At 41.5% G+C, this 25,593-nt stretch overlaps 1 protein-coding gene across 1 annotated transcript in view; it reads right to left on the bottom strand.

Moving 5' to 3' along the window:
• Window positions 1-25,593, bottom strand: part of col21a1 (collagen, type XXI, alpha 1) — a 457,104-nt gene that overhangs the window by 152,142 nt on the left and 279,369 nt on the right. Inside the window, exons 18-20 of the mRNA XM_060854885.1 lie at window positions 24,918-24,962; window positions 22,070-22,123; window positions 4,216-4,269 (exon numbers count right to left, since the gene is read on the bottom strand). Coding sequence (XP_060710868.1) covers window positions 4,216-4,269; window positions 22,070-22,123; window positions 24,918-24,962 — 153 coding nt within the window. The remainder of the gene's footprint in view (window positions 1-4,215; window positions 4,270-22,069; window positions 22,124-24,917; window positions 24,963-25,593) is intronic.

Here is a 25,593-nt window from a genome sequence, read left to right as displayed (position 1 = left end):
CCCTATGGTTCAAACCCTGTAACCCTGGCAATATCCGTGTAAATCTTTTCTGAACCCTTTCAAGTTTCACAACATCCTTCCTATAGCAAAGAGACCAGAATTGAATGTAGTATTCAAAAAGTGGCCTAACCAACGTCCTGTACAGTTGCAACATGAACTCTCAACACCTATCTCAGTGCAGCGACCAATGAAGGCAAGCATAAGAACTCATTTTTCATTACCCTGTCTACCTGCAACTCCACTTTCAAGGAACTATGAACCTGTACCTGTACAAAGGTCTCTTTGTTCAGCAATGCTCTCCAGGACCTTACCATTAAGTGTATAAGTCTTGGCCTGATTTTCCACACACACACACATCTTGACTCCTTTTGTCATATTGAGAGCTGTTTCCCTCCAGGAATGAAAGGTAAGCAACTATTTTGGGCAATTAAATTGGATACCACAGCTGTTACTTTTGGGGGAGGTGGGGTGTGCTGAGAAAGTATGCAGGCATTGCATTGGGTATGCAGGATTAGTGACCATGACACAGTCATTGCTGATGTAAAATTCCATGTTCACATTAAGAATATCCCATATCGAACTGAATCGAGTTGGCTGAAGACTGGCATCAGTGATGATGGGGGCCTTAGGAGGACACTGAGATATATCCACTCAGAACATCTCAGTACACATTCAATTCTGTTTCACTTTTGCGTTTTGCACTGATGTGCTGGTTCCCCCCATTTTGAGGATGGGAATATTTTTGTCACCTTCGACAGTGGTTGTTTAACTACCCAACACCATTAATGTCTGGATGTGGCAGGACTGTGGTCCTGATCTGATTCATTGGTTATGGAATTGCTTTGCCCTTGTGGCCAAGAAGGAACATTCTTTTGTTGATTGCAGGCTTTTTCTCCTTCTGCTGTGATCACGGTTACGTTCAAGCTCACAACATGACGTCCAGCCTTTCAATCTTCTGCTGACCCCATCAAACTGATGGACTCTACCACCTCCCCCTAAAGCCCCAAACTCCAGATTTAGCTTCCGTCAAGTGCAGGAAACCATCTCAATGTTACATCAGCTGGAACTTTTGCTGCTGATTTTCATGCTGTCTACCATCCAACCTGTCAAATTAGTTGGCTATAATTTATGTAAAGGCTGAAAAAACTGTAAACAGATCCTGAATTAAATTTGGTAAAATCTGCATGTCCTCAGCCAATCCCAATCTCCTTAAATGGAACAGGAACATAGGAACAGGAATAAGTTATTCAGCTTATTAAGAGTGCTTCACCATTCATTCCATGATCAAACAATTTAATGTATTTGAACCAACTCATCTCCACAACTCTGTATGTCATTGGTAATTAGAAAACTATTATTCTTTATCCCAAACATACTCAAAGACTGATCTTTCACAGCACTATGTAGTAGAAAAGTCCAAAGGTTCACAACCTTCTGAGTATATCAAAAGTAATCTCAAATCAAACGGCAACTTTTCAATTTTTGAATGTGCCCATTGATTCCAATCAGACCAACCAGGGAAAAAATTTACCTGCTCCTATCCTGTCTATCACTTTAAGTATTTGGCAGGTTTCAATGAGATCACTTTTTATTCTTTGACAATACTCATCTAGATTACCCAATCTTTTTTCATTGGACAGTCCTGCCATCCTGAAAATAAGTCTAATAAATCTTTGTTGCACTCTTTATTCCTGTACACAAATCCTCTTGCAATAAATACTAACATTCCATTAGCCTTCCTAGCAGCTTACTAAATATACACATTAGTGTAGTGATTGTAACAAGGTTAACCAGGTAGACCTCATAGAATATGAATTCCTTAATTGTGCCTGTTAATCTGGTCTAATCATGGAGTCCTGGCTAAAGGGGCTAAAGGATAAAAATTGGTGACTGGCACAGAGGAAGCTGGATCAGTGTCAAAGACTGGAAATGAAGTGTGACCAAGTGACAGAACACAGGCCTCTGTGGATTTATTTCACTTGGCCTTCAATGATTTCACATGTATAAAGATCAGATCCTTATTAAAGGATTGGACACTCTGGAGGCAGGAAACATGTTTCCGCTGATGGGTGAGTCCCAAACCAGAGGACACAGTTTAAAATAAGGGGTAGGCCATTTAGGACAGAGATGAGGAGAAATTTCTTCACCCAGAGAGTGGTGGGTGTGTGGAATGCTCTGCTCCAGAAGGCAGTGGAGGCCCAGTCTCTGGATTCATTTAAGAAAGAGTTGGATAGAGCTCTCAAGGATAGTGGAATCAAGGGTTATGGAAATAAGGCAGGAAATGGATACTGATTGAAGATGATCAGCGATGATCATAGTGAATGGTGTTGCAGGCTCGAAGGGCAGAATGGCCTACTCCTGCACCTATTGTCTATTGTCAATGTGCGGACTAAATGTGATGACTGATGTGTAAATGTGCATAGGCAACAAATCTAGTTGGAAATATGGAGATTAGCGTTTTCGGTTGCTAACCATGGATGAACCACAGTTCTAATCTAAAATTTCTGTTGTGTAAGGATTTCAGATGCCTTGAACAACCTTACAGTGATGTCATGGAGCTAGATATCATTAAGCATAAATATCACAGTATGGGCTGAGTTAGAAAACTGCTAAGCTGTGCTAGAATTGTAGAATTCCTACAGAAAAAGGCCAATTGGTCCATTGAGACTGCACTGACCCTACGAAGAGCATCCCATGTAACCCCACATTTACCCCAAAACTTGCACCCACACCTCCCCCCTCACCTCCCTCCAAGATCCCAGTGGATCCTTCCACATCCGCCGCAAATTCACCTGCACCTCCACACACATGATTAATTGTATCCGCTACACCCGATGTGGTCTCCTCTAGGAATTCCTGGGGAGACAGGCCGCCTACTTGCGGAACGTTTCAGGGAACAACTCTGGGACACCTGCACCAACCAACCCAACCGCCCCGTGGCTGAACACTTTAACTCCCCCTCCCACTCTGCCAAGGACATGCAGGTCCTTGGCCTCCTCCATCGCCAGACCCTGGCCACACGATGCCTGGAGGAAGAGCGCCTCATCTTCCACCTAGAAACCCTCCAACCACACGGGATGAATGTAGATTTCTCCAGCTTCCTTATTTCCCCTCCGTCCACCTTATCTCAGTCCCAACCCCCAGATTTAGCAACGTCCTCTTGACCTACAATCTTCTTCCCGACCTCTCCACCCCCACCCCCTCTCCGGCCTAACACCCTCACCCTCACCTCCTTCCACCTATCATATTCCCAGCACCCCTCCCTCAAATTCCACACCCCCCCACCACCTTTTATCTCAGCCCGCTTGGCACACCAGCCTCATTCCTGAAGATGGGCATTAAACCCAAAACGTCGATTCCCCTGCTCCTTGGATGCTGCCTGGCCTGCTGTGTTTTTCCAGCACCACACTTTTCAATCCAGATTTACCATGGCTAACCTACATGGCCTGTATACAGTGGGGGAATTTAGCATGGCCAATCCACCTAATGTGCACATCTTTGGACTGTGGGAGAAAAGTGGAGCACCTTGTAGAAATCCATACAGACACAGGAAGAACAGACAAACACCACACACAGTCACCCAAGGCTAGAATCAAACTTGGGTCCCTAGTGCTGTGAGGCAATAGTGCTAACCATTGAGCCACCATGCCACCCCAGAAATTGAGAGTCATGAGAACACATTGACATGGTCATGCAAAGGGATAGGTTAGTCCTTACCTGATGTAATTAAGAGATCTGAGCCTGCTTTATCTATGATTACCACTTATAGAAGAATTTTATATTGGTTTCTAACAAATAATACTATTTGGAAGGTCTAAGCCTGGAGACAGTTCTGACTTTGACTTGTTCTTTACCAGTCTATTTTGAACTCAAATTCATACTGTGGCATCAAATCATATGACAAAAGATTTTTATTCTTTGAATGCGAAATAGCTTAACAGTTGCAAGTTTGAATCTATATTGACAAAAATCCTTCAAAAGGATTCTTATTCATTGCTAACTCCTTTTAAGTGTAGCTTTGCTGAGGTTTATTTGTTCATCATTTGTTCTGCGATGAAGTTAGAATACAAATGGAAATAAAAGGCAATTTGAAAATAAATGCAGTATAATAGTGAAAAGTGTTTTATATACATTTACAATTTCATATACAATTTCTCATTGATAAATATGTAAGAAGCTGGTATGTTGTATTGACAGTATCTTTATGTACAATACCTTAGGCCCAGGTAGTCCTCTTGATCCAGGTAAACCTGATAGTCCCATTTCACCCTAATGGAAAAAAAAGCCTATTATTGAAATAAGAAAATGTTCAATTTGTGGCCTGGAGTTATACTTTGCAACAATTGGTGTGAAATGGATTAATATATTTATATTAAATTTATCAGATCACCATTTTAGTGGTGGCAATGATACATTTACTTTAGTCAAGGATGTGTTCCAAATCTTAACATAATTTGAACCGTGCTTAAAATATATTAAATATTACCATATCTATGCGCCTTTTCTGCCTTCAATATCTTATTTCCTTTAGATATGTTCCCTTGCACTTTTGTACCAACATATTCCAATAATAAAGTCCGAGGCTCACATTTATAATTGAATCTACTACGTAAGCTTATCAAGCTGTAATTACTTTGTCCTGCTACTGGTGTTAAAACACTTCCTATTTTGCATATAATAACATCATAAGAAACAGGAGAAACAGACCATCTTGTCCATTAAGCCTACTCCACCATACAACAGAATCATGGTTGATCTGATTGTGGCCTTAATTCCATTTTACTATTTGCCCCTGGAACTCCTGACTTCCTTGTATCTCAGCCTTGAATATAATCACTGATCTAGACTCCACTGAGGAAAGAATTTCAAAAACTAGCCTCTGAGAGAACAAATTTCTCCTCATATCTGGGAGTTGTCTCATTTTTAATGAAAGTAGAATGTTGTGGATGCTGGCGATCAGAATTAAAACAGGAAGTGCCAGGTCTGGCAGTATTTGTGGAGAGTGAAAAAGAGATAATGTTTGAGGTCCAGAGACTCTTTGCCAGAACGAAAAGTTTGCCCAGAACTTTGTTTTCATTCCTTATTTTTAAAGTGTGGCCCCTAGGTCTAGATTCAGGCACAAGGGAAAACAGCCCTTTCTCCATCAAGCCTCCTTTAGAAATCCAATTCATTTCAATATGCTCACTTCTCAATTTTCTAAACTCCAATGAATAGTTTCAGGGTTACTATTACAGAGTCTAGTATTTATTTCAGATTTATAATTGAGTTTAAGTACCATCACCCACCATGATGGAGTTTGAACCAGTGCCCCCAAAGTATTAGAGCTGAAAATGTGTTGCTGGAAAAACGCAGCAAGTCAGGCAGCATACAATGAGCAGGAGAATTCCTTAGGCTCATGCCCAATACGTCGATTCTCCTGCTCCTCACTTTCCCCCAAAGTATTAGCGTGGACCTCTGACATTACCACTATGCCCTCATCAATAGTTGAGACCCAGAATTGATCCCTGTAATTCTACATTTTCCTGTTACATAGTATGTTCATACAACATTCACAATTTTGTGAGATCAAGTCTTATGTTTTAACTTCTTTCTAGAACCTTACTGAATGTCTATTGAAGATTCAAATACACTAATGGTTCCCTTTTATCCATCCTGTTGTTCTTCAAAAACACTCTAATACATTTGTTGAACATTATTTCCCTTTCACAAATGTATGTTGCCTCTGCCTAAGTATATGTTAAATGTCCTATTTCAACCTCCATAATAGATTCTAACAATTTCCCTATGACAAATACCTGCCTGGTTGGCCTTTATTTTTTTCCTTTCCTCTCTCTCCTTTCTTGAACAGAGGTGTTACATTTGTGGCTCTAATCTGTTGGAACTTTTCCAACTTCTCTTAAAAACTAGAAATCAGGCAGTCAGGCAGAAGGAACTTGTTATCTTTTAGTCCCATCAGTTTTCCCAGGACATATCTCTTGTGACTACGATTGTTTTAAATTTCTCCCTTCTACTTTGAAAACACATTCAAAATCCTTGTTCAAGATCTCTACAATTTACTTGTTTCCCGTTATAAATTTCATAGACGAATCCTCCGCTGCGACCTTTTTTTCATTTTTATACACTTTGTCACAAGTTTTTAGGGTGGTTCACTGGAAACCAAGCCCTCCTTTTCCTTGAGTCATCATTAAGATTAAAGATTTTTAAATAAGTGTAGCAAAGCCTGCACAATTTATCTGATTTTCAGAGTCAGGTTGATAGAAAGCAAAGACCACGTTTCTATACGAAACAATAATTACTATCCAAGTAATTAGAGTCCAGTTACAGGTAAACAGCTACAAACCGTCGACATATAGTACTGAAAATTAAAATTCTAACCCCCTTATAAACTCTCCCTTACATTCATGGAGACAAACAGCTATGAGATGGTGAAAACATACATGGACAGAGGGAAAACTACAAAAGCAGTTTAATAATCTTTTCACAAGATTTGTTGAGCTCATAATTGCTGATCTGAAGATTTATTCTTGGTTTTCTCCTTCTGAATTCTTTCACTGGATTGCAAGAGGCACAGGTTGACTGGTTCACCTACGAAAAACAACTGACTCATCATTCAAAAGCACAGCATTTCCTTCCTGCAAAAGGAAAAATTAACTGATTTGTTTCAGATTTCAAGTGGATTTAGCCTGCAGAGAACAGAGTTGGTGGAGATTTGAATGTTTCTCTCTTGTCTTGTTCAAAGGCTGCGACAACTGATGAATGGGCACCGCACAACAATCAACAGACAGGAGTGTTTCCTCTCAGTTGGGGGACATTACAGCGTTCCAGGACATTCAACCTCAGACCTTCGGGTGACCATCTTCCAAGGTGGACTTCGGGACAGGCAGCAGAGAAAAGTGGCCGAGCAGAGGCTGATAGCTACGTTCGGTACCCATAGGGAGGGCCTCAACCGGGACCTTGGGTTCATGTCACATTACAGGTGACCACCATTGCACTACACAAACGCGCAGATACTCCTACACACACACACACACACACACACACACTCACACACACTCACACTCTCACACTTATAACCCTCAACCCAAACAGACAGATACACATAGACAGACAAAGACCCACATGCACACATATATTTTGTGGGGTGAATTTGTACTTGCAGGGTTACATTGTACTTTGCTCAAAAACTGCATGCATTCATGTAGATCTCTGACCTCAAAAGCTGCATGAATTCATGTAGAACCCCAATTATCTCACTTTTTAGATTAGAATCAATCTAAACATCATGGCATAGACAGAGAACACAGGGGGCCAACACCTTCAACATATTGTCTAGCTATCACCATTGTTAACAGCTAACCCGAGAATGCAACTTTTTTAAAAAAAGGTTTTGTGATTTACACATGAAAGAAGTGAAACTATCACGGTATTCTAACAGATGAAAGGCTTAACAGACAATCAATTTTTCAATGTATAATTTCAGTTACATCACACTGTAAATTTTTGCTATAAATTCTGTGTGTTAGGATTGAGTCCTCCACTACCACCTGATGAAGGAGTGATGCTCCGAAAGCTGGTGTGCTTCCAATTAAACCTGTTGGACTACAACCTGGTGTTGTGTGATTTTTAACTTTGTACACTCCAGTCAAACATCGACAAATCCAAATTATGTCAGGTATAGACAGGATAGATCGAGTGAATCCTTAGAAGAGTAAAAAGGCAGTAGGAGTATACTTAGGAGAGAAATCAGGAGGTCAAAAAGGGGATGTGAGATAGCGTTGGCAAATAGAATTAAGGAGAATCCAAAGGATTTTTACAAATATATTAAGGACAAAAGGGTAACTAGGGAGAGAGTAGGGCCCCTCAAAGATCAGCAAGGTGGCCTTTGTGTGGAGCCACAGAAAATGGGGGAGATACTAAATGAATATTTTGCATCAGTATTTACTGTGGAAAAGGATATGGAAGATATAGACTGTAGGGAAATAGATGGTGACATCTTGCAAAATGTCCAGATTACAGAGGAGGAAGTGCTGGATGTCTTGAAACAGTTAAAGATGGATAAATCCCCAGGACCTGATCAGGTATACCCGAGAACTCTGTGGGAAGTTAGAGAAGTGATTGCTGGGCCTCTTGCTGAGATATTTGTATCATCGATAGTCACAGGTGAGGCACCAGAAGACTGGAGGTTGGCAAATGTGGTGCCACTGTTTAAGAAGGGTGGTAAAGACCAGCCAGGGAATGATAGACTGGTGAGCCTGACCTCAGTGGCGGGTAAGTTGTTGGAGGGAATCCTGACGGACAGGATGTACAAGTATTTGGAAAGGCAAGGACTGATTAGTGGTAGTCAACATGGTTTTGTGCGTTGGAAATCATGTCTCACAAACTTGATCGAGCTTTTTGAAGAAGAAACAAAGAGGATTGATGAGGGCAGAGCAGTAGATGTGATCTATATGGACTTCAGAGAGGCATTCGACAAGGTTCCCCATGGGAGACTGATTAGCAAGATTAGATCTCATGGAATACAGGGAGAACTAGCCATTTGAATACAGAACTGGCTCAAAGGTAGAAGACAGAGGGTGGTGGTGGAGGGTTGTTTTTCAGACTGGAAGCCTGTGACCAGTGAAGTGCCACAAGGATCGGTGCTGAGTCCTCTACTTTTTGTCATTTACATAATTGATTTGGATGCGAGCATAACAGGTACAGTTGGTAAGTTTGCAGATGACACCAAAATTGGAGGTGTAGTGGACAGCGAAGAGGGTTACCTCAGATTACAACAGGATCTGGACCAGATGGGCCAATGGGCTGAGAAGTGGCTGATGGAGTTTAATTCAGATAAATGCATTTTGGTGCTGCATTTTGGGAAAGCAAATCTTAGCAGGAGTTATACACTTAATGGTAAGGTCCTAGGGAGTGTTGCTGAACAAAGAGACCTTGGAGTGCAGGTTCATAGGTCCTTGAAAGTGGAGTTGCAGATAGATAGGGTAGTGAAGAAGGTGTTTGGTATGCTTTCCTTTATTGGTCAGAGTATTGAGTACAGGAGTTGGGAGCTCATGTTGCGTCTGTACAGGACATTGGTTAGGCCACTGTTGGAATATTGCGTGCAATTCTGGTCTCCTTCCTATCAGAAAGATGTTGTGAAACTTGAAAGGGTTCAGAAAAGATTTACAAGGATGTTGCTAGGGTTGGAGGATTTGAGCTATAGGGAGAGGCTGAACAGGCTGGGGCTGTTTTCCCTCGAGCGTCGGAGGCTGAGGGGTGACCTTATAGAGGTTTACAAAATTATCAGGGGCATGGATAGGATAAATAGACAAAGACTTTTCCATGGGATCGGGGAGTCCAGAATTAGAGGGCATAGGTTTAAGGTGAGAGGGGAAAGATATAAAAGAGACCTAAGGGGCAACTTTTTCATGCAGAGGATGGTATGTGTATGGAATGAGCTGCCAGAGGATGTGGTGGAGGCTGGTACAATTGCAACATTTAAGAGGCAATTGGATGGGAATATGAATAGGAAGGATTTGGAGGTATATGGGCCCGGTGCTGGCAGGTGGGACTAGAGTGGGTTGGGATATCTGGTCGGTGTGGACAGGTTGGACCGAAGGGTCTGTTTCCATGCTTTTCATCTCTATGACTCTATCTTCTGCCTTGGGACTTGACAACCACATAGCATCGACTTCGACTTCACCAGTTTTCAAATCTTCCGTTTCCCCATTTCATTCCAGATCTAATTCTCCAACTTGGCTCCACCCTCTTGAACTGTCCTACCTGTCCATCGTCCTCTCACCTATCGTTCCATCCTCCCTACCGACCTATCACAATTACCTCCCATCTGTATCCACCTATTGCCTTCCCACCTACTTCTCCCCCAACGTTCCACCTGCATATTCATCTCTCAGCCCCCTTCCCCCTCCACATTCCTGATGAAAGGCGTATCCCAAAACGTCGACTCTCCTGCTCCTTGTATGATGGCTGATCTGCAGTGCTTTTCCAGCGCCACACTTTTCAACTCTGACTCTCCAGCATCTGCAGTCCTCACATTCTCCCAATTGGCATCTCCCAACTACCCTGCAGAAATTACTTTGATCAGTGGCATCCAAGGCATTGAAGGTAGCAGTCTGAGTTTGCACGTCAGCCTTCTGAACTTTCACTACAACCTCTGATCTTTGATGGAATCTGAAAATAAAAGCTGCGGCAGTAGGCATCAGATACTTTATCATGGCAGGTTTCATTGATATGTTGGTGCAGGTGCCCACCCACTCCACGATGGGAAGAATGGGCCCCAAGCACAGTGCATAGCCCTGTACCATGTGGTCCTGAGACTCACAATGTTTCTCACATTATATGCAAGCTTTCTGCCAACATTTCAAATACACCAAACATACTGTTGTGTACACCCATCAATATTCTTCTGTAGCCTGGTTCTTTGCAATCCCATCTGACTCCTCTGTAGCAAAACTAGTGTTTGACCTCATTCTCTGATGAGTGGGCACCAAGCAGTATCCTTTATCCTCATCTGAGCTTTTGTGGATCTGCACCCAGAGTCTCACCATATGTGAGTTCCACTTCCAATCTTGTTTTTAAAAGTACATTCAGTGTCAACATCTGAGCTGACAGCTATCTTTGAAAAATTGAGTGATGGCATTTAGTCATCAGCTCTGTTTTCTTTCTCAATTCTCTGAATGAGGTGAGCGACAATTGAGAGAGTAAAAGTGTTTGCATTAAAAATCTGCAACCTCTAAATCAAACAATTGGGAAGAGGCAGAAATGGGAAGAAAGAAGGAAAATAATAATCTGAATTATCGATTCCTCCAGTCACACTAATGGCCATAGTCTTATGCAGTGCCCTTCTCATGATGGTCAACAATCCTTTCCAGAGTGGTTAAAATACACACAAACTCCTGTTGTACTCCTGCTGTCTTTTGTTATTCCATATGAGGGAATGAAAAGTGTCAAATATTGTCCTGAAATGTGATTGTCTGCTGTTGCTGTCAGGTGGAACTGCTGTCAATGTGCATGAGTTGTGAGTTATTGATGCAAAGCTTCACTGTTAAGTGTATATAAAATATATGAAGGGTTGAATACTGAAATGCAGGGATTGTCTGCAGGTACACGACAGGGTTACAGTTATAATTAAATGAAATTGAGTGAGGCATACACAGCAGTTGGCAGATTGTAATTCTTTACCTCAATTACGTCTTTAAGATTGCTAAACTTCTTTCTGCACTGTTTCCATGATCTTGCAGCCACAGACCTGGCATTCAGTTTCAATGTTATTTCTTCCCATTGAGTCCTGAAAGTATACCTGCGTCTCCAACCTTGCAGGCACAGCATGTCTGTATATTTAGGCTAAGCACCAAATTCGGTGCCAGAACATCTTAGTATATGCTCTCTCACATACAAAACCATTTTTCAATTTTCCAAAACCCAAACTCACTTTCCACAGGACTCCCTTTTGTGCTTTTCAACCCAAATACACCCCACCTTCAAGAGGTGCAGGCTGCCTTTAAGTGGTTCCCATCACTGGCAACATTAGGTCCTCTGCCAATTCAGCTTGCTAATAAATGGTGTGAGAAACACTATTTTCAATGTAGCTGTCATCTAAAAGAACCAGCAGCATAAATTTAACAGCAAGAATAACCTCTCAGTGTATAAGTCTCTTCAGAATCTTGTATGTTTCAATGAGATCACATCACTTTCTTGCAAACTCCAGAAATAACAGTCAAATTTACTGAGCCTCTCATCATGAGTTAATCTTCTTATCTTAGCAACCAACTTAGTTAATCAATGCCTCCAGTGCAAGTACAGCAAACCTTTTAACAGCGAGCAACTATGGGACTAGGAGTGTGCTGAATAATCAAATATTCTGGTTCTCAGAGTTATACGATTTAGAAACACACTCTTTGGTCCAACTAGTCCACACTGACATGATCCCAAACTAAACAAGTCCCACTTGCCTGCATTTGGCCTATATCCCTCCAAACATTTTCCATACATGTACTTATCCAAATGTCTTTTAAATGTCAGAACTGTAACTGCATCCACCACTTCCTTTAGCAGTTCATTCCACACATGAACCACTCTGTGTAAGAAAAGTTGCACCCGTGTCTTTTTTAAAACAATTTACATCGGTCTTAAAAATATGCCCCCTAGTTTTGAAAACCCCATCCTAGGGAAAAAAAAACATCTGTTATTCACGTTATGTATGCCATTCATGATTTTATAAATTTAATAAAGGTCACTGCTCAACTTTCTACGCTCCAGTGAAAGAAGTCCCAGCCTATCCAGCCTCTCCTTATAACTCAACTTACAATTTCTGGCAACATTCTGGTACATCTTTTCTAAACCCTCTCCAGTTTAATAATATCCTTCCTATAGCAAGGTGAACAGAACTGCACTGAGTACTCCAGAAAAGGCCTCACCAATATCCTGTATAACCTCATTATGACGTCCCAACTCCTATGCTCAAAGGTCTGAGCAATGAAGGCAAGTGTGCTAAATGCCTTCTTAACCACCCCCTTTACCTGAGACAGATTTACCTGGAAGTAACGGTCAAATCATATTTGATCTTATTAAAATCAGCCTTCTCCTGGTTGAGAACTTGGAGTACAAGTCCATCTTGTCCTTTTCCATCCAATCTTGAAACTAATGGAGTTAAGCATGCTGTTTGCAAAATGTTCCCCATTGATACTTCAACCACATTCCTGACTTTGATAAATAAAATTGAGTCTAGGACCACCTGTTTTTTGTGCAGCCATCTACATAACGGCTTAAAATTTTATCCTGAAGGCATTTCAAGAATTTGGCTTTCTTTACTTCCATGCCAGAAGTGTGTAACTTGGCTGTGTAAATTAAATGGTAGCCAATGATGTGCAGGTACCAGTGTTGGACTGGGGTGGCTAAAGTTAAAAATCACAAAACACCAGGTTATAGTCCAACAGGTTTATTTGCAAGTACTTGCTTTCAGAGTGCTGCTCCTTCATCAGATAGCTGTGCAGCAGGATCATAAGACACAGAATTTATAGCAAAAGGTTGCAGTTTCATGCAATTGAAACAATATATTGAACAATCTAGGTTTGTTCAATGTTTTGTTTCAGTTGCATGACACTGTGATCTTTTGCTATAAATTCTGTGTCGTATGATCCTGCTTCACAGCTACCTGATGAAGGAGCAGCACTTCTGTCTGCAGTCCAATTAAACCTGTTGGACTACAAACTGGTGTTGTGTGATTTTTAACTGTGTAAATTAAAGTCATCATTGTTCCAGAGGACCAAAGGATTACTGTCTCATCACAGAGAAATGACTAATCCTGCACTCAATACTCTGAAGGAAAGCATACCAAACGCCTTCTTCACTATCCTATCTACCTGCGACTCTACTTTCAAGGACCTATGAACCTGCAATCCAAAGTCTCTTTGTTCAGCAACATTCCTTAGGACCTTACCATTAAGTGTATAACTTCTGCTAAGATTTGTTTTCCCAAAATGCAGCACCTCGCATTAATCTGAATTAAACTCCATCTGCCACTTCTCAGCCCATTGGCTCATCTGGTCAAGATCCTGTTGTAATCTGAGGTAACCCTCTTCGCTGTCCACAACACCTCCAATTTTGGTGTACCTCTTATGCTCACATCCAAATCATTTATGTAAATGACAAAACGTAGAGGGCCCAGCACTGATCCTTGTGGCACTCCACTGGTCACAGGACTCCAGTCTGAAAAACAACCCTCCACCCCACCCTCTGTCTTCTACCTTTGAGCCAGTTCTGTATCCAAATGGCTAGTTCTCCCTGTATTCCATGAGATCTAACCTTGCCAGATAGTCTCCCATGGGGAACCTTGTCGAACGCCTTATTGAAGTCCATATAGATCACATCTACTGCTCTGCCTTCATCAATCTTCTTTGTTACTTCATCAAAAAACTCAATCAAGTTTGTGAGACATGATTTCTCACGCACAAAGCCATGTTGACATCCTATCGCTCAGGATTCCCTCCAACAACTTGCCCACCACCGAGGTCAGGCTCACCGGTCTATAGTTCCCTGGCTTGTCCTTACCACCTTTCTTAAACAACGGCACCACGTTTGCCAACCTCCAGTCTTCCGGCACCTCACCTGTGACTATCGATGATTCAAATATCTCAGCAAGAGGCCTAGCAATCACTTCTCTAGTTTCCCACAGAGTTCTCAGGTATACCTGATCAGGTCCTGGGGATTTATTTACCTTTAACCGTTTCAAGACATCCAGCACTTCCTCCTCTGTAATCTGGACATTTTGCAAGATGTCACCATCTATTTTCCTACAGTCTATATCTTCCATATCCTTTTCCACAGTAAATACTGATGCAAAATATTCATTTAGTATCTCCCCCATTTTCTGTGGCTCCACACAAAGGCCGCCTTGCTGATGTTTGAGGGGCCCTATTCTCTCCCTAGTTTTACCCTTTTGTCCCTAATATATTTGCAAAACTCCTTAGGATTCTACTTAATTCTATTTGCCAAAGCTATCTCTTGTCCCCGTTTTGCCCTCCTGATTTCCCTCTTAAGTATACTCCTACTTTCTTTATACTCTTCTAAGGATTCACTCGATCTATCCTGTCTGTACCTGACATATGCTTCCATCTTTTTCTTAACCAAACCCTCAATTTCTTTAGTCATCCAGCATTCCCTATATCTACCAGCCTTCCCTTCACCCTGACAGAAATATTCTTTCTCTGGATTCTTGTTGTCTCATTTCTGAAGGCGTCCCATTTTCCAGCTGTCCCTTTACCAGCAAACATCTGCCTCTAATCACCTTTTGAAAGTTCTTGCCTAATACCGTCAAAATTGGCCTTTCTCCAATTTAGAACTTCAACTTTTAGATCTGGTCTATCCTTTTCCATCATTATTTTAAAACAAATAGAATTATGGTCGCTGGCCCCAAAGTGCTCCCCCGCTGACACCGCAGTCGCCTGCCCTGCCTTAGTTCCCAAGACTAGGTCAAGTTTTGCACCTTCTTTAATAGGTACATCCACATACTGAATCAGAAAATTGTCTTGTACACACTTAAGAAATTCCTCTCCATCTAAACCTTTAACACTATGGCAGTCCCAGTTGATGTTTGGAAAGTTAAAATTCCACTACAATAACCACCCTATTATTCTTACAGATAGCTGAGATCTCCTTACAAGTTTGTTTCTCAATTTCCCTCTGACTATTGAGGGGTCTATAGTACAATCCCAATCAGGTGATCATCCCTTTCTTATTTCTCAGTTTCACCCAAGTAACTTCCCTGGATGCATTTCCAGGAATATCCTCCCTTAGCACAGCTGTAATGCTATCCCTTATCAAAAATGCCACTCCCCCTCCTCTTTTGCCTCCCTTTCTATCCTTCCTGTAGCATTGTATCCTGGAACATTCAGCTGCCAGTCCTGCCCATCCCTGAGCCATGCTTCTGTAATTGCTATGATATCCCAGTCCTATGTTCCTAACCATGCCCTGAGTTCATCTGCCTTCCCTGTTAGGCCCCTTGCATTGAAATAAATGCAGTTGAATTTATTAGTCCTACCTTGTCCCTGCCTGCCCTGACTGTTTGACTCACTTCTGTTCTCAGTTGTACCCGGAGTTGGGAGGTCATATTGCGGCTGTTCAGGACATTGGTTAGGCCACAGTTGGAATATTGCGTGCAATTCTGGTCTCCTTCCTATCGGAAAGATGTTGTGAAACTTGAAAGGGTTCAGAAAAGATTTACAAGGATGTTGCCAGGTTTGGAGGATCTGAGCTACAGGGAGAGGCTGAACAGGCTGGGGCGGTTTTCCCTCGAGCGTCGGAGGTTGAGGGGTGACCTTATAGAGATTTACAAAATTATCAGGGGCATGGATAGGATAAACAGTCAAAATCTTTTCCCTGGGTTGGGCAGTCCAGAACTCAGGGGCATAGGTTTAGGGTGAGAGGGGAAAGATATAAAAGAGACCTAAGGGGCAGCTTTTTCACGCAGAGGGTGGTACGTGTATGGAATGAGCTGCCAGAGGATGTGGTGGAGGCTGGTACAATTGCAACATTTAAGAGGCATTTGGATGGGCATATGAATAGGAAGGGTTTGGAGGGATATGGGCCGGGTGCTGGCAGGTGGGACTAGATTGGGTTGGGATATCTGCTTGGCATGGACGTGTTGGACCGAAGGGTCTGTTTCCATGCTGTACATTTCTATGACTCTATGACACACCTCAGATGAGGGGAGAGGTTGAAAAGGATGAACCTTCATTGTAACATCAGCCAGTGCAGCAACTGAACCAGTGCTATTTGTGTCATTCTCTGAGGGATGGTTAAATGAATTGGTTGGCTGGTTTATGATGCAGCTTGATGTGAACATTGTGAGTTCAATTCCCCACTGATTGAGGTTCTCATGAAGGACTCTTCTTCTCAATCTCTCCAATTACTTAAAGCATGATGACCCTCAGGTTAAACCACCACTAGTCATCTTTGTTTAATAACAGCAGCCCTATGCTCCCTTGGGGCTATGGCGACTTTATGGTGTGTAAATTAATAAATAATTTGTTCAATAAATGAGTATAGACAGATTTTTCAGATGAGCAAGTTCAGACTCCAAGTCCAGAAGCCTGAAGATTTCATCACCAACACAGACTGTAAGTGAGACCCCCTCCCCCACCGACTGACACAGCAAAGTATCTATTTGATAAGCATACTCTGGGGGAAAGCAGCTAAAAGCTTCACCTATGGAAATCAGTGTTTCATTGCTTCTACCAACCCCTAATACAGTATTGATGTTTTCACTTTTTGGCAATGTTTGTCTACCCTTTCTGAATTGAGTTAGGTGTTTTGGTACTGTTTACATCTTTACATGCGTGTTAGCTTCGTTTGTGAATTCAGTTTATAAATGAAAAGTTTAAGATAAATTTTCGGGGGGGCGGTGGTGTGGGTGTGGGGTGTGGGTCGGAGAGACAGAGAGAGAGAAAGAGAGATAGAGAAAGAGAGATGGGGGGTGCAGAACCTGCTGTGAAACCTGCTGTTTACCTCCCGTGGAACTGTATGCTGCCGATGGTGGTCTAAGTAAATAAAATGCTGTCAAGTGTTAAAAATAGAACTGGCTACATCCAATTCCATTTTGATTTGATCCCTTCTCTCTCTCCCTACCTTTCCTCTCACCTGCTCTTGTCAAGGCTTGCATATAAACTGGTTATGAACTGGAAACACAAGTGTTTTAGTGGTGGTGGATAATAGATAATAAGTACCACAGATGTTTTAGTTGTGGGGAGAAAAGCCATTCAGTTTTGTGTGAGAGCACTTCTGGGTGTAAAAAAAAGAAAAGAGAAAAATCAAAAAATACGAAAAGGCAAAAAAAGTAAAAAAGAGCTGACTTCTTTCCAACTCTAATTCTCTCCCTACTATTCCCTTCACCTTTAGTGGTACTTCATTGTTTTTGTCAGGCTGTGCATGCACATTGATTATTTGAAAACACAAGTAATTTAGTGGTGGTGGATGAAAGGAGAAAAATATTAGATTAGATTATTTACAGTGTGGAAACAGGCCCTTCGGCCCAACAAGTCCACAACGACCCGCCGAAGCGAAACCCACCCATATCCCTACCCTTACCTAACACTAAGGGCAATTTAGCATGGCCAATTCACCTGACCTGCACATCTTTGGACTGTGGGAGGAAACCGGAGCACCCGGAGGAAACCCACGCAGACACAGGGAGGATGTGCAAACTCCACACAGTCAGTTGCCTGAGGCGGGAATTGAACCCAGGTCTCTGGTGCTGTGAGGCAGCAGTGCTAACCACTGTGCCAGGAATTCTATAAAATAAAAAGAGTCGGCTTCTACATGCAAGAAACTGAGGTTCAATTCCTTGGTGTGGAGGACAATTTGTCTTCTAGGCCAAGGGTTCAAGTCCTACCTGTTCAAGAGGATTATAATAACATCTCTGAACAATGTGATTAGAAAATAGGTTAATTTAAGAAAAGGGGCTGACCGGGCTCCCTTGTGGCACAATTGTAGTGCCCTAATCCGGGACTGGGAGACCCAAGTCTAAGTTCCACTTGCTCCAAAGGTGTGTAATAACATCTCAGAACATATTGATTAGAAAAATAAGTTAATTAAAAACACACAAGTGTTTTAGTGGTGGTAGTTAACAGGTGAAAGGTTACATGCTGGTTTTGTGGTTTGGAGAAAACCATTCTATTGTAAGTGTAAGGAAAAGAAGGAGGAGCAGCCTCCTGATTAGCCTGAGACCACATGTGGTTAAGAGAGAGTCCTTGCCGTAATCTGCAAGGCTGGTTCCTCAAGATGTGTCCCAGCGATGCAAGGAGCTGAGCATCACTACCCTACACATCAAGCTACAGAACATTGTAGGTAACAGGAACAAGATTTGGTGCTCAGTCAGCTTTAAGAGCCCTGATTTGATCTGGAATAAAAACTGGCCAGATCATGAATATTACACCCATTCCATCAGAATGTACTCGCAGAAAGAGAGTTTACACAGATTGTCATTTATGAATACTTTTTGTATGTGTCATTGTAATTAATCGCTAATAAAAATGTAGTTAAAAAACAGCTGGCTTCTTATTTGGTGTCATTGCACTGCCTTTAATGGGTTCTGCATGTGAACTGGTATGAAGTGCAAATACAGGTGCTTTAGCGTTGTTGGATAACAAGTGAAAAGTGCCTGGGATGATCTTGTAGTTGGAAAAAAAAATGCTCAATTGGGCGTGATACATTGAGCATGGGTGGCATGGTGGCACAGTGGTTAGCACTGCTGCCTCACAGCAGCAGAGATCCGGGTTCAATTCCCGCCTCAGGTGACTGATTGTGTGGGGTTTGCACATTCTCCCCGTGTCTGTGTGGGTTTCCTCCCACAGTCCAAAAAATGCGCAGGTTAGGTGAATTGACCACGCTAAATTACCTGTAGTGTTAGGTGCAGGGGTAAATGTAGGGGAATGGGTCTGAGTGGGTGCGCGTCGGTGTGGACCTGTTGGGCCGAGGGCCTGTTTCCACATTGTAAGTAATCTAATCATAAAATAAGATGGCTTCTTGGTTTTGCCTGCTATTTGCTGCATTGGTGCAAAGTCACCGGTGGCCTCAGCATGCTGTGGCTCACAACTTTCTCACAGTTGTGACAGTGCATCTCCAAGGTTGGAAAAAGCCATGATTTTATATACACATTTCTACAGATGGCAGACCCTTGGACCAGATCACAACGCAACTCTTTGTTGGTGTGGTTCCAAAGACCACTGAAGATTTCTGTGTACTCTGCACTGGCAAGAAGTTTGAAGTTCTGAGGAAGGGTCACTGGACCCAAAACATTAACTCTGATTCTTTTCCATAAATGTTGCCAAACCTGCTGAACTTTTCCAGCAATTTCTGTTTTTGTTACAGTCTGATATCACTTAGCTGGTCAACTGGGCAGTGCAATGGCAGATGGAATTTAATCCCCATAATTGTGAGGTAATGCTTTTGGGATGTCTAATAAGAATTCATACAATGAATGATAGGTCCTCAGGGAATACTGCGGAACAAAGGGACATTGGTGTGCCAATCTATTGATCCGTGAAGATGTCAGCACAAGAAGACAGGTTGGTGAAGAAGGCATATGGAATGTTTGCCTTCATTAGCCAAGGTATAGAATATAGGTGGCGGGAAGTTTCTTTGCAACCTTATAGAGCATTGGTTAGGCCACAAATGGAATACTGTCTGTGCAGTTCTGGTTGCCACGCCAGCAGAAGGATGTGATTACACTGGTGCAGAGGAGCTTCACGAGGATGTGGACTGGAACAGAAACTCTCAGTTATGAGAGCAGACTGGATAGGCTGTTTTATTTTCCCTGGAGAAGAGGAGGCTGAGGGAGGGATCTGACTGAGGTATCCAAAATTATGAGAAGTATAGGTAGATTGTGAGAACCTCTTCCCCATGGCAGATCTGTCTAAGACCAGAGGTCATACGTTCATGGTGAGGAGTAAGTGGTTTAGTGTGGATGTGAGGAGATACATATTCACCCAGGAGATGGTTGAAAGATGGAATGCACTGCGTGACAGGGTGATGAAGGTAAGCACTCTAGCAAATTTTAAGAAGCATGTGGATGAGTACTTAAAATGCCAGTACATTATAGACTATGGAACAAGTGTAAGTAAATGGGATTAAAGCAATTTGATGTTTGTTGGTCAGCATGGTGGGCCAAAGGACCCCTATCTAAGATGCATCACTCTATGCTTCTATATGTTTCCTTAGATAGTCATCGAGTCATAGAAATGTGCAGCATGGAAACAGACCCTTCGGTCGAACCCGGCCATGCCAACCAGATATCCCAACCCAATCTAGTCTCACCTGCCAGCACCTGGCCCATATCCCTCTAAACCCTTCCTATTCATATACCCATCCAGATGCCTCTTAAGTGTTGCAACTGGACCAGCCTCCACTACTTCCTCTGCCAGCTCATTCCATACACATACCACTCTCTGAGTGAAAAAGTTGCCTCTTAGGTCTATTTTATATCTTTCCCCTCTCACCCTTAAGCTTCTGATCCACTTGTTGGCTATGATGCAGAGCCAGAAGAATCTCACACTGCTTGCAAACTACCACAGGCAACAAAATTCCCTGGCCTGCATAATCTTTGCATAATCTCTCTAACAACTGTGCCACCATGTCGTGGCACGGTGGCACAGTGATTAGCACTGCTGCCTCACAGCACCAGAGACCCGGGTTCAATTCCCGCCTCAGGCGACTGACTGTGTAATGTTTGCACGTTCTCCCCGTGCCTGCGTGGGTTTCCTCCAGGTGCTCCGGTTTCTTCCCACAGTCCAAAGATGTGCAGGTCAGGTGAATTGGCCATGGGAAATTGACTGTAGTGTTAGGTAAGGGGTAGATGTAGGGGAATGGGTCTGGGTGGGTTGCTCTTCGGCGGGTCAGTGTGGACTTGTTGGGCTGAAGGGCCTGTTTCCACACTGTAAGTAATCTAATCCAATAACAAATCACAGCATTTCCACAACACATAAATTAATCAAAGGAATCTCACTGCAAGTTGGGATGCCTGTCCCTTTCAACAGAACTACTGGAAGGCTTCTTCTGCAGTAAGTTGCTTCCTTAGCCGAGATGTTGAGCACAGAAGTTCAGTGGATTTATGCAAACCAAGTTTCAACAGTGTGTCAAGTCAGCTGGAATGACTGATTGAAAACATCAATTTGAACAACTTGCACTCTGACATGGCCACTAGAGCTTGAACAGCACGAGCCAGCATTGTGGTATCTTGCAATGCAACTCTACATAAGAAATAAGAACTAGGAGCAGGAGTAGGCCATCTGGCCCTTTGAGCCTATTCCACCATTCAATAAGATCATGACCGATCTTTTTGTGGCCTCAGCTCCACCTACTCGATCTCTATTCATGACCTTTTAGTTCTGTGGTTCTATGAAGCATAGATTTGTATCCATGATTTCATCGTAGTTGTAATGGAGTGGCAGCAATTCTGAGTCTGGATGGCGCCAACTAAGTGCACTAAATTAATTCAATCTAATAATCCACTTATGTGAAGCCAATTCAGGATACTGTATTTTGGTGTACTTGTTTTTGCAACGTTAAATTACCTGTGGCTGGATCTTTGGTACAGTCAGTTCTTCTATAACACGATGATTGTGTCCTTGTGCAACCCCACGTTATAGAAAAATCATGCTTTAGAAACAGTGCTTAAAAGTGTTGCTGCTGTAATTGCATTACAGCCAACACACATTTTAAAAGTTGGTGCTGTAGAAAAAACATTCCCAATTCATCAATCATGTTACAGTGAATTTGTGTAGATGAAACGCTCGTTATAACAGAATGACCTGTACTTCCAAAATATGCTTATGCAGCAGGTCTGGATTTTCCTTCATAATTCTTTTGTAGTGTACCATTTTGGGTTTGGAAAGATTTTATAATATCTTGTCAAAATGACTAAGTGTAATATGAACAAAATGAAATTGTGTATAGCAAGATACAGAAACAAAATTATTAAATTTTTTCAAATGGCCACTAGTTGATACAAGTATTTTATCTTTCTGATATTTATGTAATTAAAATCCACATTGTACTTATTTATTATAAAGCAACTTACTGTTTTGCCAGGAGAGCCCCGATCTCCTTTCTCCCCAGGAATTCCATCTCTCCCCTGTAATAAATCATGCAAAAAAATTAATTTACATGGTAAATACTATTTCTATTATTATAACTATGTTCAGCTAAAATTGAAAGCAACTACAATTGAACTGTGCTTGGTCATCCCCCATGTAATTTCAACATCCCTCAGAGCCAGAATTCCTTATAACATCCTGAACACTAATATTTCTTACTTGAATACTTTGGTAAATTGCCAATCACTCCCTCTAAAGGATTTAATAGCAGGTGGCCCACTGCTAAAACTATTTCTCCACAAAGTATTCAAAGAGTGTAGTCTTAAAGAAGTAATGCATTGTCAGATATGCAGTCTTTGGAACAAATCTGCCTGCTCAGACGGTTGTAAAAGTCCATTGTACTATTCAAAGAAGAACAGGTGTGTTTTCTTGTTGTCCTGTCCACCATTCAACCTTAAATCCACACCACTGAAAACATATTGACTTTTAGGACATTGCTTATTGTGGGGCATTGCTATGCATACACTACATTTTTACACTTCAGAAGGCATTGTGGATCAGTGTTCTCCAAAAAGGTACAAAAAAATGATGCAGTTTAAAAGGGAGATACCTGGAAAACTGCGGAACCAAGTAATCTGGACAAGACCAGCCACTTAAAGTGTCTATGATTTCTGCAACGTATCATTAATTTGTATACCAGGCAGAGATTCCAGTTTCTTAAGAACCTTATGCTCACAAAAGGAAAAGAAGGTTCCAGCACACATAGAGTTCTATAAGATCTACACCTCTGCTTGTGAATAGTCTTAACAATAGACAGATTTCTTTCAGCCCAAATGATCTCCTGAAATCATTACTGTAAGGAAAGGTTCTCACTGATGGCCTCAGTCTGTCTTGGGGTGCACTTCTGACCTTGCCAGTAAAGTACTGGAATAAAAAGAGGCCATCGGTGAGAATCTTTCCTTACAATGTTCATGCTAACCTTTCTATTAAATAGTGACAACAGCACCCACATTGAGGAATGGCAGGAAAAGATACCATTGGGCCTTGCACTTGGAATAGGATTGCCAACAGACTCTTGGTTAATCATTTGAATAATCATTTACCATCAATCGGTCTTACTTACAATGGCCAATATTTTATAATAAGTAAATAAAGGTGCCTAATTAAATTTAAATTTAAAAATAATAACTTATTTTCTCCTTGGTTATTGGTGAGGTTCCCTAAAGATTAGTCCTTAACTTTTGGAGACTCCTCTGCAATCGAGAGGTTGGCAACTATCACTGGAACCCTCCCACATTGAAGGGTCTGAGCATGACAATTAGTAAATTAAAGGAGACCTGAGAAAGTATCTTTCCCTTCTACAAATCACATGACTCTTCAGATCTGAAGTATGCTGATCGCAGTTTTCCCTGAAGATAATGAGCAGACTCTTCAAAGGGTTTGTCCCATTCCAGAGCTACAATTGCCCATGTAAATGATGCGACATACTAAATACAGACATGGGGTTCAGTATAGCACACTTTTAGCTTCCTACATCTATCCGTAAAACACAAAATATGACGCAGAAGGGGAGCAAAACCATTTTTTTGAAGGTTTCAAACTAAAAAGTAACCTTGGACACTAAGCAGTATGCAAAGGGTCCAAAATACTTTTAGATTTCTGTCCTCAGAACTATGAATTTTCTGTATCTGTTGACTTATAGACTGATTGCTTCTGTTGTTATCGGTACATATTAATAAAACATATTTTCTGCAATGAACACTCCATGTAGCTTTTGAAAGTTGATTAATTACCTTTCAGATAATGTACTGGTCAAATATTTCCAGGAAATCTTCCATACAAAAAATAATTTTTAAAAAGCAAGATTGTGTACAATAAACACAAGTCATAAAAATAACTAATAATCACATGTGTACAATCATCTAACAGTGCATTTTTGCTTCACTAGTCCAGAAATACAAGTCACTATAGCTACTGAATATTTTACTTACAATAATACAATAGTAATATATAGTTGTAATACAATACAACAAAGATATTTTGGGTAACATGTTACATCTTTAAACAATGCAAACATGATTTAGAAGACTTTGATTAGAGTCATAGAGGTGCACAGCACGGAAACAGACCCTTTGGTCTAACTCATCCAAGCTGACCAGATATCCTAACCTAATCTAATCCCATTTGCCAGCACTTGTCCCATATCCCTCTAAACCAGTCCTATTCATATACCCATCCAGATGCCCTTTAAATGTTGTAATTGTACCAGCCTCCACCACTTCCTCTGGCAGCTCATTCAATGTGCTTTTTAAAAATAAAATCATGTGATGTGGGTGTTGATGGCTCAACCAGCATTTATTGCCCAGAGGGCAGTTAAGAGTCAACCACATTGCTGTAGGTCCCAAGTCACATGTAGGCCAGAAAATTTTCTTCCCTAAAGCACGTTAGTCAACTAAATGGGTTTTTCCCCAACCTTCAATAATGATTTCACAGTCCGCATTAAATCTTAATTCCAGTTTTTCATTGAATTTAAATTCCACCACCTACCATGGCAGATTTAAACTCAGATCCTCAGAGGATATTAGGTCTCTGGATGAAGAGCCCAACAATAACACCACAAGGCCCTCATCTTCCCTTGTATTCAGCCTTCCTCTTTTGCCATTTATTGTTATGTCGAGAGCATTTTTTAGATGAATTGCATTATTTTTCTAAAATATTAACATAGAGTGACTTAATGTGAAGATTGCTAATGTTAGAATATTAATCATAATAAAATCAGTCATATTAATTTCAAGTAAGAAGAATGCTTGTGATTTTAAATTATTTACAAACCTTGGGTCCCATTGGTCCAATATATCCTGGCATCCCAGGAATTCCCTATAATGAAAAATATAACAAGATTATTCTACATTGATTGAGCATTGAGTTAAATCAAGTTCAATAAAGACCTTCTATTACTTCTGTCAACAAAAGTAATGAATTGTTCTTTGAAATAAAAGAAAGTAATTTTTTCATATAAATTCTGTGTTGTTGGTAAGGCAAGCATTTGCTACTCATCCTCAAGAGTAATTAAGAAGGTGCAAATGAGCCATCTTCTTGAACCACTGCAATCGACCTTTACATGAAGGAAGACATATGAACCAAAATCCTACAGTCCCTTGTTAGCACTTTTCCACAGGGTTGGTGGGGACTATGAATTCCTCAGGTGGCCTTCACACCACCCTATTGCATGCCCTGACCTTTCTACATTTTTACAATGGGATGTATAAGGCTTGGGCTAACTGCCCACATACCCTAGACCCAACTGAGGCCTTAGTTTTAATTATCACAATAGCATAGAGTCATAGAGATGTACAGCATGGAAACAGCCTCTTTGGTCCAACTCGTCCATGCCGACCAGATATCTCAACCCAATCTAGTCCCAAGAGGAGTTCAGAAGCTGGAGAAAATACCTGGAAAATCACCCTGCTCAGGTTTTGGACAGGAGGTGGGTGAGGAGGCAAGTGGC

Source organism: Hemiscyllium ocellatum, chromosome 3 (assembly GCF_020745735.1).
Source record: "Hemiscyllium ocellatum isolate sHemOce1 chromosome 3, sHemOce1.pat.X.cur, whole genome shotgun sequence".
NCBI classification, from domain to species: Eukaryota; Metazoa; Chordata; class Chondrichthyes; order Orectolobiformes; family Hemiscylliidae; genus Hemiscyllium; species Hemiscyllium ocellatum.
This window is presented reverse-complemented; position numbering and strand designations above follow the sequence as displayed.